Genomic DNA, 16,781 nt, shown 5'->3' with positions numbered 1-16,781 from the left:
TGTTGAAGTGTCATTGAGCAAGTCTCACTGGCCAACAGTGTAAGACTGTGGTTGTACTGGTCAGCTCCCAGTACAACAGTATAAGACTGTGGTTGTTCCAACTGTGCCAGTTCCCAAGTTTTAATAGCTACAACTAGGAGTAAATAATAATAATAGGCCTAATAATAATAATGATAATGAGGAGGTACTGTAAACCCACAGGGATAATTGTGAATATAGGCTATAGTACCACAAACCAAAGGAGGTTCTTGCTTCTCTCTCTCTGCATACTGTATGAACCAGAATGTGAGGATGTGTGTTCTGTGTATGAGGGTCTGCCTGCATATGCTCTCTCAACCCCTTTACATCAGTGGTTCTCAAAGTGGGGTCCGGGGACCCCCAGGGGTCCTTGAGGATGTTCCAGGGGGTCCCCAGCTATAGTTGGGAACCAAATGGACCGTAACAGGTCTGTAACTCTCAGAGTTAAAGGAGCTATAGTCAACTTTTTCATTGTAGGGCCGACACTTTGTTTACATCCTAGTCTATAGACTAGAATGTAAACAAAGTGTCGGTCTGACAATGGCCAAAATGATTATTTTATCATTATTTTGCGCTTTTTGTGGTCATCTTTTTTATAAAATATTTTCGAAACATTATTTTTATTTTAGCATCCATTTTTCAAGAATAAGTTGACAATAGCTCCTTAAATTAACATTGTTTCTACAATATAAATTGGGGTCCCAGAGATAGAAATGCCATTGAATGTGGGTCTGGAAGCCCTAATGCATGTCAAACTGGGGGACTGAGAATCACTGCTAGAGCCGTAAAGATCTACTCCTATTGGGTTCCCTGGTATATATTTTCTGATGGGGGTCCGTGGGCTATTAAGTGTCAATTCTGGGGGGTCCTTGACATGAAAAAGTTAGAGAACGACTGCTTTACAAATGATCCCAGAGGCCTGCTCTTCAATTCTAGCCCCTCTCTGCTATAGCCCCACGTCCAACTCCATACACCGTAGTGATGTGTCGTTCATGAGTGATTCGTTTATAAGAACGTATCACAAGAATGAATCAATGAGCAATGAGTTCATTTCCTTAAACTGTTACGTTCGCGATAGTGTTTTTTCACTGGACAATCGCGCTATGAACGGTGAACGTGAACGAATCACTGAACGTGAACGAATCATTTTGAACGGATCATTGCCGTGAACGAAATGATCCGTTCACTGAAATGAATGGTTTTGCCCACCACTAATACACCGGCGATGACCTTACTAGACATTCAAGGACATGGTACCCCTCCTCTCTCCCCTTACATTCAGGACACGATCAACCCCCAAACCCTCTTCCATAAAACCCTTAGATCAGCTAACAACACAGACGCGTCTGGTCTGGCCCTCCCTTCCTTCCCCGAAAAAAAAAAAGAGCTCCCCGGCCAACGCTCGCGGCGACCCTTAAGATGCTTGTCCAGGGTCTCTTGTCTAGCACCTAGATCAGCAGATTCATAGCGACGGCTGTCTCCTCCCTACACCTAAAACACCCTTCGCCAACGCCCCGAGCGACCCTAGACTCTTCCCCTCCTGGCTTCCAAGCTGTGGAATGATCCCCCCCCCCTACACACACACACACACACACACACACACACACACAAAAACACACACTACACTATGCACGCCACACACACACACACACGCTCACACACACACACATTATGCACACACATACACACACAGAGACACACACATACACATACACAGCTCAGTTAAGACTGCAGGCCTTGCAGTCTGAAAACTGGAGTCTCGCCTTCCCTTCTAATCCTTTCTGCTTTGCCTGTTCTGATAGTTTGCAAGTTATCCTGTGCAAGAGACGCGTTGGTTATTTGTTCACACGTGCCGAGACTGTGTGTGTGTGTGTGTGTGTGTGTGTGTGTGTGTGTGTGTGTGTGTGTGTGTGTGTGTGTGTGTGTGTGTGTGTGTGTGTGTGAGTGTGTCTCCACAAAACGCTAATTATTTGATCAGTTATTTTCTAATTATAACATAGTTCTTGTAGCAGCCAATTTATATCATCATTTCTGAAACTGGCAAGTGTGTTCTTTTATTGATGTACCAATAGTCGATCAGATAAAACATGATGAATGAAGATTACTTTTTATTCTTTGTTTTTTCCTCTTATTTTTTTACGCATTGCTAATGACATTATTGGCAGTTATCACATAACTGGTTGCTTGTTACCCAGCCGATATTGTAATAACTCGATACATTATGCCAACAATTTACGTGATTCAATCATACATTTGGTCAGATCATTACATAAGATACGTTATTGCCAGTGTCAGTGATTTAATTTTCAGAAATTATTCCAATTAAGGTTTATGTGGCTAGAGAAACAATTACAGTAACCACTTCAAACTGCCCGTGCACACACACACACACACACACACACACATGCGCGCTCACGCACACACACACTAACGCGCGTGCTAAACAGTAAACATTCAATCGCTGAGGACAAACGATCATATCAATATTATCTGGCTGTGACCGTCGCTGATCAGTGTATTTATTATTCTGAAGTTCCTTCATCTTCAGTCTTTAGATCAACACTATTATTTCAAGGCTGTCTGTGTTTTCATGGTGGTTTAAATGTTGTTGTTTTTTTAATATTTCTTTAGGATCGAAGACATTAATTTCCACGCTGGTGCAAAGTAAAATGGTTCTTAATTATAATTTACAATTTCTGCAATTTCTGCATTTATCCATCTGATAAGATCAGAGTAAATATCTGAATATCTGTCAACAAATGACAATAATAATACAAATAATAAACTTTATGACTTCAATGTGTTTTCCTTAGAAAGACAAACAAAAGAAAAATAACAAACTATCAAACAGGATTAAACACCATAAGATAAGAAAAATACAGTGCTAAATAATGAAATAAAAATAAAAGACAGGATTTTTGCCTCAAAGCAACTGGTAAACATCAAACCTTCCATCGTAATCTCCTATTGTATCTACAAACAACAATAAATCTAATCTACAATAAATAATATAAATAAAAAAAATTCATGTTGATTTTCCTCATGTTGATGTTTATTACGTATTTAGGTTTAAATTTCATCTGGCCATTTTTGAAAACGTATGGCTATAACAACGAGGCCCAAAAATAGGGCGATCGGAATAGGCCGAATGTGGTTAAAGTGTCCTCCTCTCTCTCTCTCTCTCCTCTCTCTCGCTCTCTCTCTCTCTCTCTCTCTCTCTCTCTCTCTCTCTCTCTCTCTCTCTCTCCATCCTCCAGTGGACTGCATCGATCCCAGTTGCTCGGCCCATGGCGTGTGCATCCACGGCGAGTGCCACTGTCAGCCCGGCTGGGGCGGAGCTAGCTGCGAGATCGCCAAGACCATGTGTCCGGACCAGTGCTCGGGCCACGGCACCTACAACGCCGAGAGCGGAGCCTGCACCTGTGACCAGAACTGGACCGGGCCCGACTGCTCGCTGGGTGAGTGAGTCTGACCAAAAAAAGAGGAGAGAAAAAAAATTGCTGTCCGAAAACCAATCGGTGGTGGAAAAAGTACTCAAATGTTTTACTTAAAGTAGGACTGTCATCTAAAGGGGTACTGTCACTTTAAAAGGTAATCTTAAAATATTAGTTAATATGTTTATGATGTCATTGTGAGAATGCGCAATTATAAGCCAATCGAATTAATTGACTGTACCTACAGTAGACTACTTACAGTACTGGTCAGCTGTTGTTGGGGGGAAAGGGGCAGATTACACTGTGACATGATTGTCAGACTATTTCAGACCGTTTTCTACTGTATCATACTATTATAATTTTGGGGCGTGTCAGTGTGCCTTTAAGTAAAAGTATCAATACTGCAATGTAGAAATACTTTGTTACAAGTGAAAGTCCCGAATTCAAAATGTACTTGAGTAAGAGTATGAACGTATTGGCATCAAAATATAGTTAAAGAACCAAAAGTAAAAGTACAAAATGTTTGAAAATAGCCGATCTACAAGCTCACAGCTTGTGTGCTTGTAGATCGTCTATTTTCAAATATCCTAAATAGGGCTAAAGTGGTCTATGTAGGCCTATGTATTATAATATTAACTTTTTACCTTCAAAGTAACTAGTAACTAAAGTTTTAAAATAAATGTAGTGGAGTAAAAGTACAATATTTGGATCCGAGATGTAAAAGTATTTGAAATTGGAAATATTCAAATAAAGTACCAATACCTCAAAATGTTACTTAACTCATTTTGTGCCCGCGATTTTCGGTCGCAATGATGTCCAGAGTGCCTCCCGCAGGCTCCGTCCACTTGCACTCTCTTATTTTGAAGGCCCAGAAGTGCACCGCGTGATCACTTCCGGTCTGACGTCATCGGGTCGTGCGCCGGAACCGATCGTTGTTTACGTGGTGCCATGCTGGATTGCGTTGGAGCTTTTATACATGTGTTATATAAGCGAGCATCTGCCTCCATCTTCGCTTCTAAAGTGTAGTTTTGAGATAATGGACATTAAAGATGAGATCCCCCGTCCACCTCAATGTTATGGGATGACTATTGTGTGCTCGTGGAGCCGTGATGATGACAAATCAGCGCGGATTTTCGTCTCCGGACATCCGGCCATTCTACTCGGTAATGTACTCAACGTTACAGTAATTTATTACTTTTCGCGCGACATCACGCATTCGGCACTGTAAGTACTCGAGTACTTATCGCGTGACATCACGCAAACGGCACAGAATGAGTTAAGTACTTACACCACTGAAACCAATGCCAGGTCGATGCATTGTTCGCTTTCACATAAGCAAGGCGTAAATAAGAGCCACATTTTTGGAATATCGAATATCTAAAAAATAAGGGTATGTTCACGCGGTCTGCTTTTTATGAAAGGGGAGGGGGGGCGGGGGGGGGGGGTAGAGGGAACTGCCTGGAATAATGTTACTCTATAGTCTCTTGAGCCAGACTGTTGCCTCCCACACTTTACAAATGATTCCATCATACCAGCATGGGAAGGAACTGCAGTGAGTGAAAGGAAAAAAAGGAACTCAAATATTTTATGAAAAAGATTACGCTTCATAATATGTGTTTCTATTCAAAAATGACTGCAAAAAGTGTAGAATAATGATAACATAATAATTTTGGCCATTGTCAGACTGACTTTGTTTATATCCCTCTTCTATTCTTGATGTACAAAATGTTGTAGTCGGTTAAAGGTTTGCTTCAGAGACTATTGAAAGGGGGTAGAGGAGTGAAAAAGCTTTGAAGTACCACTCGCTCAAGCTGCTTTCTCATTCGAACACTGGAAAGCGTCTGGGGGAATCCGGTGTTGGCCGTTCCTACATACAGCGTGTAAAAAGGGAATGTCAGTTTCAAATGGTTTCGCACATGAAGGTAAATAGCCTGGTTGACAAGGTGATGGTCGGAGTCTAGGTAGTGAGTAGACACATATTACTGTAGCTACTCCCACTTCAATATAACAATGTGAGGGAGGGATCAAATGCAATAGTTTTTGTTGTACTTCCTTCCGCAGATCGCAGAACATGACGGAATGACATACACTGAATGGCTTGACATCCGGTCTCCCATTGATGTGTACCAACACAAAACACAAAGAAACAGCTTTCCTACCATAGTAGGCCTAATCCCTACAACCTATACTTTTCATCAACACGAGCCTTCCCTCCTCCGAGCTGGAAAGTAAATACAATTATGAACAGACACGTGCACGTGTAGTTGCCTGCAGTTACTAAAGAGACGTTCATGTTTTGTTTCGCTTATGAGCCATTTCATGGAAGTTCGATCGGTGAATATTTCCACTTCAAACGCTAATAAAAAGCAGAATGCAACTCAATTTCAGTTAACTAGTTTATCTCTCTCTCCAAACACCTCCACAGCAGGAGAGGCTGCTCTTGTTGACAATAGAAGTGTCGTCAACATGTCCACTGTGAATGTAATACAATCACAGCGCCCGTTCACACTTTGATCCGCGCTTTGGACTCAACCGGACATTATACCTGCAGACTTTACTCAAGGCTACTGCCAGCACAAAGTCTGTTGCATGTCCGATCCTACTGAGCCGGGAACATTGCTTTGCATACATAGGCTACAACCCCTCTGTCTTAAAGTCTGGAAAACTTCCGTACGACAGTGCATGTCTGAATGTTGTTTCTGCTGAAAAAGAAAAGAAAAAGTACAAAATATGACATGCTCCACACCACCCACAGACGGAGCTCCTGGACAAGGGTTGTGATATGCCCTGTAAGCCCGTAGGCTGGTCTATACCGCTGTTGGGGGGTGGAGGATGTCATGCACCCACTCACACCACCCGACCACCATCAGCACCACCTCCTCTTCGTCTGTCTCCTTGGCCCGACAGCAGCACGTCAGGATGCTCATCATGACCTGGTCGGGGAGCTCGGTCTTACTTCAGGCTCTAATGGTGCGTTTCCACCAGACATGCTCTAAGCGTGTTCTACCGAGTCTGGGGCCGAAGCGCGCCCAAGAGCTGACAGGGAGGGCGGAGAAACACACAAGACACTCCTTGTTCCGCCTGCAACAGCTTTGTAAGCGATCGATACATTTTAGGCGAGAAATAGACCATGAGAAAGTGTCTGCGAAGCAGAAGGCCCGCAACGCTGCTCTTTGAGTGAAAGTCTCAAGGTGCTCCAACGGCTCAACGATATCACCAGTAATATCACTCCCGCAACCGCCACGTCGCATACACAAACTTTAGAAGGCAATTGTAGCCAATCAGGAGGTAATATGGGAAATGGGACAGATCCATGTTGATGACATGACTTTAGAGATACTGTGTACCGTTTTGCATGATTTTTGGCCAAAATCTGTAGGATCAGTGTCCAAAAATGTGTTTTGCAAAAACCGGCCTGATGGTGGCGCTAGAGGAGGGCCATGTGAGAAATCAGGGGTGGAGATTGTGATTTGCCATCCAAGCATGCCATGCAAAGTTTGGCATGGATAGGGCCAACGGTGGCAGAGATAAGACTAGGGCAAAAGTGTGACGTGATGTGACGTGATGTGACGTGACGTGACATGACGTGACGGACAGACTGACTGACTGACTGACAGACAGACAGACTGCGGGTGGAGGTTTTGATAGTAACTGCGACCTGGCAGTCGCAATGAAACCGAGAGAGCGGTCAGCACGGACTCGTTGTTACGCTGAGGAAGACCTGTTAGGTTGAAACGCATCTGTTGCTTCTGTCCGTGGAGAGGTACATTTATTTATTTAGTTGTGTAAAGGACTTGTATTGTGCGCTGGCTCTTTTCTCTGTTTCATGAGAATAAATAGACCATACAATTGACAGCTAGTTTAAATCTTTGTTATCAATATTTTGATTTCCGTGGTTATGTTCAAGTTAATCATGATTGGTTGGCTGATGACAATTATGCATTTTTATCCAAACGCTAAACTATTCTGTGCTCAACTTTTGAAGGTGCTCGGCTTGGCCAAAAAACTGCTCACTGAGCAATGCCTTAACCAGTGCCTTGTGCGCTATTCGGTCGCCTGTCGGACTTTTCTCTTTTCTTTTTCTCTTTTCTTTCTCTGTGATATGGAGCTTATTTCACAAACTATTATGAATAGGTTACAATTGAAAGCCCCATTCATAAACGCTGACTTGAGTTTGCAGTGTTTTTCCTCAATATTGTGTTAAATTTATGCAGAAAACAAGGTCTGTGCAATGTGGATAATATAAGATTAAGAGAGGCTTTCACATTCTCTTCTTTGACACAGTTTACACCCTATTAACATGTCAACCATGAATTATGAAGCTATTTCAGTATGCTTTGATTTTTGGAGATGAAAAAAAAATGCTAATATCATGAGCCTTTGTTTACTGCAGAGCTTATTTTCTTAATGTATCCAAAACCCAACTCCAATCAAAAATCTGTGCTGGGGGAACATATGGCGAGGGGAAATATCCAGAAAGCGACGTCACCCCTGTAACACTCTATCAGAGTGTGAAGTTATTATTTAATAAAACACCACACATTATAATATTGTGAGAGACTCTATGAAAGTCCAGTTCCAGGCCTATGAAATCACTGGAATTAAGGTTTTATGATGCAATACAATCCAGTTAAGCTAGCGGGCGCCTACTCCAATACTTCCTTATTAAATGCATGGGATATAAGCTGGATACATTCTGGAGACAGCCTCTTGGAGAGGTTTGAGACATGCGCGCAATGAACGGAACACCAAAAAGTGCACTGTTGTAGTAGTAGTAGTGGTACTACAGTGGTAGTAGACCTGGTCCCTTAATGGGACATTCATTCTAGGGGTGCAATAGTGAAAATAGCTGATGCGTGTGGAAATGTGTGCAAAACTGCAAATCTTTATTATTATTATAATTTTCAAAGCAAAGCTTTGTAACTCAAAGCTTTGCTACTGGGGGTCCCTGGACCAACATATTTTGAGACGGGGGTCGGCAGCCAAATATAATTGTGGGGGTCCTTGACATTAAAACGTTTGAGAACCACTGATTTGGAAGAAGGATTTAGAAGAAAAAACAAACAACGTTTACTGTAGTGTGAACTGTGAAGTGATCGGTGAAAGGCTAATTTCATTAAGCATCCCGATGGCCAATCACAGAAATGAACACAATAATACATGTCATCAACAAATACAGAATCAGTCATTTATCTGGGGACCTCCTGGAACCCCGTCAAGGACCCCTGGGGGTCCCTGGACCCCACCAGTGCCGCTAATGGTTTCCTCTGATGCCGTTGTGTGAATGAATGGGATAATGTGGAATACATTGGAAAGGCTGTATAGAATTGCAGTCCATTTACGAGGTAAAATCACAGAGGTGTCAATATCCTGAATGAGCTCAGGCTACAAGCAGGCCAGTTGAACTCATATGCATGCACATGTCAGCTCTGTGCTTTAACACACACTTTTACGGTCCTTGTCTGGGTTTTCCTTTCTTTACTGCACGGCACCCCAGGGGTCAGCTGTCTAGGACGTCTGTACGCAGTACGCACATGTCGTCCGGATTATGCCCAAATATGCATTTCCACATCATGGCTCCAGACTGGTAATAAGAGGACTTGCAGGACTCTTATTGGACATTTCAGGCTCTATCCGTAGCCCAGGGGCTCACTAACTTTAGCATGGAAAAAGCCGTAGTCTCTGGCTGGGCAGCCCCCCCCCCCCCCCCTCTATTGCAGTATGGCAAAAGTTAGAACATTGGAAAAAGTTTGACATTAATCATATGCCGTATATATCGTTGCTGTCGGTCAGAAACCACATATCTCCATGGAAGTGGGGGTGTTATCTTTACATAATGGAGTTCCAGATACGCTTATCTCCATATATGGAGGTCCAGATGCACTTATCGCCATATATTGTATGGAGGTGGGTGGTCCATTTATGGAGTTCCAGACAGATGCGCTTATCTCCATATATGGAGTTCCCAACCCATGAATTAGTTCACTACTTGCATGCATTTATTTCCCCCCTCTCCTTTCCAATTGGCCCCAACTAAAAGCATCCGACACACCCGATGCCTTATAGCCCAGACACACACACTTGCGCGTTCACAACCTCCACACAGCCTCCAGACAGACCGCACAGAGCGGTGTCATGCTGTTATCTTGTTTTATATTACTGTCACCTGGCGTTACCCCGCGGTGTCGCCGCCAGACTAAAGAGCACAGCAGCGCTGCGTTGCGGGGGGTTGGCCTCCTCACAGCACGCCTGCAGTACCCACACATGACCTACAGGTGTCACCCCCACCAGGCGACCACAAGACGTGACCCCAACCCAAGACGGAGACGGGCTGGGCTAGTGTAACTTAATGTAGGACGCTGGTTCCCAAACACTGGGTCGGGACGCGTTTGTGGGTCGCGGGCACATTTGTATGGGTCCCTTAATTTTTTTGTTTCCTACACCTTTTGTTTTTAATTATAAAAAAAATAATTATAATAATAATAAAAAAACATTCCCCAAAGGCGTTGTGTGCTTGTAGATCTGTTGTTTTCACTAGTTTAATTCATTTTTAAAATGATAAATGCAAAACAAACGTTTTTGGATATACAAGGTTTTCACACGACAACGACGATATGTTTAAGAAGTAGTGAAAATGGCACCATCAGGGGCAGGAATCGTTGTGAGATTGTAGATCTGCTGAGCGTAGATCTGCTGTTTTCATTAGTCTGAGTCCCGGGCAATCGCCTAATCTCTCTTTTGGGTCAGGAGCTAAAAGGTTTGGGAACCACTGTTCATCACCTATCTAGCTTTATAATGTACAAGCACTGTAAACACATGTTTTTGCATATTATGGCAAAAGGAAGTCATGGTACTTACTGTTCATCGACCTCAGTTAAATGGTAAATTTGTATAGTGCCTTTATCGTGTTTTACATAGATTGTGCATTACATTGACCCATTCACACACACATTCATACACCGATGGTGGAGGAAACCATGCAAGGCACCAACCTACCGGGAGCAACTTGAAGTAGAGCTTGAATTGAATTGAATTACATTCATTTGAGGTGATTTGGAACTGGATTGAAAGAAGATGGGAGAGGTAGGGGGGTGGAAGGAATGCACATGGAAGTGCAAATTGAAACAAAAGTGGATGGACATGTGTTTGTGTGTGGGGGCGGGGGGTTAACCATTTTTAATATAGAACATTGCGCACACGCATACGCATACGCACACGCACGCACGCACGCACGCACGCACGCACGCACGCACGCACGCACGCACGCACGCACGCACGCGCACACACACACACACACACACACACACACACACACACACACACCCTGGGGCTGCCCTGACATACTGCTGAGCAAGTGCTATGTCGAATATCTGTGGTGTCTGCTGTCTGTCTGTCTGTGTGCGTGCGTGCGTGCGTGCCTGTCTCTTCTCTCACACACTCTCACACGCACACACACACACACACACACACACACACACACACACACACACACACACACACACACACACACACACACACACACACACACACACACACAAATACACATCCACTAATCCCAGGAACGCAATAACCTTGCACAAACAAAGTGAGAGTGCGTGCGTGTGTGCGTGCGTGCTTGTGTCACGTATGTGTTGGCTGACATTTGGCAGGCTGACAGGTATATTAAAGCCCACACACACACAGTCACACGCACACACGCATAGCTGTGTTGTCCTGAGCCGGAGTTCAATTACAGGACCGCACACCCCCTCCCCACACACACACACACACACACACACACACACACACACACACACACACACACACACACACACACACACACACACACACACACACACACACACACACACACACACACACACACACACACAGAGTTGAGCCAGGGACAGGACTCTAAATTGATTCCTGTTCATTAATTCCTCATCATCGAGGCAGAGCCAAGTCACACTCTTTAGCAAACAATTAGAATGATACTGAACACTCCTCTCTCTCTCTCTCTCTGTCTCTCTGTCTCTCTCTCTCTCTCTCATTCTCTCTCTCTCTCTCTCCACTCCCCCTCCCCTCTCTAATTCCATAAGTCACACAGCCACGACAGCCAAGTCACACAAACAGTATTGAAAACGCCGCAGACACGGAGTGTCTGTCTGTCTGTCTGTCTGTCTGTCTGTCTGTCTGTCTGTCTGTCTGTCTGTCTGTCTGTCTGTCTGTGTCTGTCTGTCTGTCTGTCTGTCCATGTCCATTTGATTTCCCTTTATTGTCCCCCTTGAGACGTGTCCTCTGTCTTTAACCCATTTAGGCCTGGACAATAGCTGATCTACAAGCTGCTGTTTTTGAAAAGTCGTGAAAATGTGTGCAAATCTTTGAATATATGTATTTTTAAGCGAACATTTGTAACTCAAATCTTGCTTCTGGTGGTCCCTCCCTGGAACTGAATATTGGGGGTCTGTGGCCAAATACATATCATTTTAGAGGTCCTTCACATGAAGAAGTTTGAGCACCACTGACATAGAAACACATTTATAGAATCGGGTCAAAATATTCAAAGACTCGCACACATTTTCACAATAAAAAAAAAAAATAGCAGATCTACAAGCTCGCAGCGCGGCACTCGGTGCCGCGTTGTGAGCTTGTATATCTGCTATTTTTCAATGGCTAAAGCATAAAATGACACCTAATAATGTGTTTCCCGTCTAATCCATCCTCATAAGGAGCGCTGCCCACAGTGGCAGCAGTAGCTAGCGCTAAGGGACAAACATCCAGCTGTAATCTCATTGGTCAAGGCTACTGCCGGGAGTGTGTGATAATGGTAAACGGTGCATTTAGATAGCTGCCTTTATTCCCAAAGCGAGTTAAATTCACACACTGGACGGCCGAGGAAACCATGCAAGGCAACCACTAAACGGTTGTTTAGACTCGGGTACGTTCGGTTTTGTGTACGTTTGGGGTGAGAGAGAATGTCGAAATGCATGGTTCCAATACGGTCTGGTTCATTGAGCCTATACATATAGTATCCACTGGATTGCGGTTGCAGAGCTATATCTATAGCATGGAAATATCCCACAATGCATGTGGAAAGTAACTACAGTTAATTAAGCTACAGCAGGGGTAGGCAACCAGGCTATCTAGAAACTAAAAACATGGCGTGACATGTACGCAGTACGATGTCCAACGGTTAGAGAAAGTGAGATTATTAATAATCACATGCAGCTACATCCGCGGAAAGCTCTCTTGAGCTATGCACGGACGGTAAAAGGAAAATCACCCACCAACCATAACATATTAATCAGTAATGAGAAGACGGAATGAAATGCAAACATATGGTACACATTCCAAGTAAGCAGTATAGGCTGCTTTCCCTAACGTATAACTCTCTCTTTCTTTTTGTGTGTGTGTGTGTGTGTGTGTGTGTGCGCGCGTGCGTGCGTGCATGTGTGTGTGAGTAATGGAACCAAATCCATCCATTGTGAATCCCAAATGGATCGCACCTGGCAAGGGTATCAGTAGCCTAATCAAATCTCGCAGGAGCAAATGACATTCATATCTTAATTCTTGGTAGGGGATGAAAGAGGAGGGAAATGATGATAAAGGAGATTCATCAGTGTTTGTTTAGCGTTCCATCTGTTGTGGGAACGGGCTTTAAGGACCGCTGCCTATACTCCAAACCAAAGGACCATATTGTTTTTCTTGGGGGAACCTCATAACTGTTACATTTCAGGATTCAAATTCAAAAGACGTGTCCAAAATAGGGGACACCAGGTTGAAAGTGGCTAGGATCGATGATTTGATTGATTCATTGAATTATTTATTAATCAGAAATGTAAACAGCACATGGTAAGACAAAAAAAGTCTTGTATATATAGGGCATAGCAGTGGGCGTGGTTTACTGGTGCCAGTCTTTCTCATAGACTTTTACAAACATATTTGTGACCTCTTGTGGTACCAGATCGTGGTCGCTCACTCTAGTGCTGTGGCTGTGATGGGGTGTCGCTCACTTCTGTTCACTCATCATCACGCTCAGAGAATAGAGAGTGGCAGGGCTGAAATGTCTAAAAGGGTCCTTTTGGTGAAAATATCGAAGATACCAGAACCACACTGAACTAAGCATAATCAAGTTAATACTCGAGATGTGGCGTAACAGCATGAAACAGAGAGGGCAATTCTTTCATCATAAGATGCTGCATTCAAGTTCAGGAGAGTTTGGACAAGGCTATTCTCTTGAATGCTGGTATGGCATGGAAAGGAGGCATTCATGGTCTGGAGAGAGGGTGAGTAGCCTTGTTCAGACGTCCCATTGTCCCGACGTCTATTAGTCAGAAGATACTTAAACCTATAACCTTAACCCTAACCGCAGTAAAACTATGCCTATAAACCTAACCCTAATTCGGACTAATGGGACGTCGGCCTTTCGAGATTTTCCCCTGGAGAGGGCACTCTTTACAGACGGATAAAAGGGCAGGGGCTCAAGCCCCCTTTGATGTCTATGTGTGCACGTGCCTGAACATGTATACTTTCTCCTCTCTCTCCCTTCCGTTGGCGTCTCCAGAGGTGTGCGCGGTGGACTGCGGCAGCCGCGGGGTGTGCTACGGCGGGGTGTGTCGCTGCGAGGAGGGCTGGACGGGCAGCCTGTGCGACCAGAAGGCCTGCCACCCCATGTGCACCAAGAACGGCGTGTGCAAGGAAGGCAAGTGTGAGTGCGACCAGGGCTGGACCGGAGAGCACTGCAACATTGGTGAGTCTGTGGCTACGATTAGATTTTTTGATTGTCGTCCTCATACACAAAACACCTACATTACAAACATAACACATGCTCCATTAACTTTTCCAAACTATGGGAGAACCTTTTCTTTCTGCTTGAAAGACCTCAAATTGGTTGTTATAACACTGGTTTCTAGGTCGTTCCACTGTGTGGCTCCTATGTACTGTATGTAAAAGAACCCTTACGCACTTTACTTTTAAAAGCTGGGTGGCTCATGTCTGCTACGATGGACAGTAATGTATTTAGGCTATTATAAGCAGTGGTTTTCAAACATTTATGTTTCAAGGTTGCCTTAACTCTGACGGTGTACAAATGGAACCAAATATTTGGTTCCATTTGTACACAGTCAGAGTTACAGCCTTTGATAGGATCATATTTTTGTTACTTTAACTACTCGAACACCAACATCCCTATTCGGAGTAGAACTTCAGCCGGAAATAGCCGATCTATACCGTATCTATATAGTAAGCTCACGACGCCTCGCAAGCTGTTTTCGGGCAAAGAGGTTTGGCGTAGAGGGGGGGGGGAAGCACAGAGCCAACGATCAAGTTTACTAAGTATTGAGGTTCAATGTCTGAAAATATTAACAAGCTTCATAGACAAACAAGTCTATGAATCTATCTACAGTATGGCATCTATGAAAAGGTTTAATCTGCAACACAATGTTATACAATATGTGGAGAGTTGGCCTGAAAAAACCCCTGTCCTAAATGGCGGTTGGGTTTGTACGTTCAAGGTTCAAGGTTGTACTTTGTTGTTACGTCTTTTGTACAGTTAGATAAGAGTAAAACGTATTTTTGTTCAGCTTCCTTCAGACAATGCAGTGGTATATACAGTATATAATAACAGCAAACAATACAATAACAGCATAAACAACAAAAACTAAAAAAATCTAAAAGTGATAATGATAATGACGTGGGAAAGAAATAGAGTGCAAAGGGCAAAAGAGCAAAGAGAATGAAAGAAAGCATCCTCAACTGTACATGTGCATAAAGCTTGGTATATTGTATACACCAATGGCATTATTTCCCTGTAGTAGCTGTGTCACTGTGTGTCTTGTTGTTCGTTGTACTGTACTGTATCGTATGGTAATGTATTGTATTGGTTATGTAATGCTGCTGGTCCGTGTCTCCCAAGACAAATTTCTCCCAAGGGAGACAAAATAAAGTAACCTTGAACCTTGGTTGCGATACACGCCAGGAGCGCACGCACCGCTATTAATGCAACCACCGCTTCCCGGCAACCTTCCCAACCCTGGACAATATCGTCACTGTCGGGTGGAAACCTTGTATGTCCAAAACCGTTCGTTTTGCATTTATCAAAGATTTAAACTAGTGAAAACAGCCGATCTACAAGCACACAACGCCTCGCACCACGATCAGCTGTTTTCATTACTTTTGTGCGACCGCCTTGTATGATGAAGCAGGGCTTTACTTTACGAAAGAAACGTACAAATTTGAAACTTGGAGATACAAGGTTTCCGCTCGACAACGACGATATATTAGAACATGAATAATTCAGAAAAAAATTCAAAAATAATACATCTTTCAAAGTCATGAACATAATTCAAGTGACGAAACAAGAAACAAAGCGCTCGCAAACCAACCAGATATAGCTCCCCGCGCACCACAGGTGTTAGCGCTGCGATCAATAACGCTAGCGCCGCTAACAGCGCACCGTGGGATTGCATCATTACGTTGCATCACATTACTCTGGAAATAGGCGTCTGGGAATCCACCCGCATGGTTAACCACTTAAACCCGTATGACCCGTGGGGGGATCCCCCATGGCGGTATACCGTGACCCCTCCTTTTTTCCATCTGGCCAGCCATGTAGGCTATATCTATCTCAGCACGGAAATTTGCTGATCTACAAGCTCTACTTCGGCTGTTTCCCGCCGAATGGGACACTATATAGGGTTGGGGCCAGGGCTCGCCGCCAGAATTTAAGAAGTGGAGGTCGGGTCCATTGCCATCGGTAGAATGGAAACAGCTGGAAACTGTTTTCACCGTTATGTTTGTGCTTATCACTTTGGCGAGTGATCAAGCGCTCCCTTCTCTTCTCTTCTCTTCTCTTCTCTTCTCTTCTCTTCTCTTCTCTTCTCTTCTCTTCTCTTCTCCTCTGTTTTCCTCTCTTACCATCTTTCCTCCCACCTCCTCTCCTCTCTTTTTTCCTATCTCTTGAGCGCATCATTGTGTATGTTTTGAACCATATTCGATGGAAGCTTCGCGATGAGGTGGTGTATCTGGTCATAGAGAGTCTAAAGCCCTTATCGGAGTCTGCGGTGAAGAGCCTATCACCGCGAATTTTAGGTGTAAAGCTATCCACCTAAAGTGAGAAAATAAGTGGAGGCCATCATAGTCAGTCACGGTGAAGTCCTATCTATCACTGTGACTGACTGGTCTAGATCGACCAATCGGTGAACGGGGTGATGGGCCGATCTGTCTGAAAGTAAAAACAGAGAGATGTGTCGGGGTTCACGGTGGATAGCTCTTCACCGCGAGTGATGACGTAATGTTGTAGTGACTTAAAAAGACTACACCGCGGTGGATAGCTTATCACCGCGGTGCCTA

General features: G+C 43.9%; 1 protein-coding gene across 1 annotated transcript in view; it reads left to right on the top strand.

Moving 5' to 3' along the window:
• The window catches only part of LOC308281719 (teneurin-3), a gene marked incomplete at its 3' end in the record, with an annotated part of 198,473 nt that overhangs the window by 52,493 nt on the left and 129,199 nt on the right, over window positions 1-16,781 (top strand). The window contains exons 9-10 of the mRNA XM_080721996.1: window positions 3,276-3,476; window positions 13,996-14,181. Coding sequence (XP_080578122.1) covers window positions 3,276-3,476; window positions 13,996-14,181 — 387 coding nt within the window. The remainder of the gene's footprint in view (window positions 1-3,275; window positions 3,477-13,995; window positions 14,182-16,781) is intronic.

The sequence above is a fragment of the Nannobrachium achirus genome (genome assembly GCF_963921795.1).
Source record: "Nannobrachium achirus genome assembly, chromosome: 3".
NCBI lineage: Eukaryota > Metazoa > Chordata > Actinopteri > Myctophiformes > Myctophidae > Nannobrachium > Nannobrachium achirus.
Note: the sequence above shows the minus strand (reverse complement) of the source record. Positions and strands in the feature narration are given on the sequence as shown.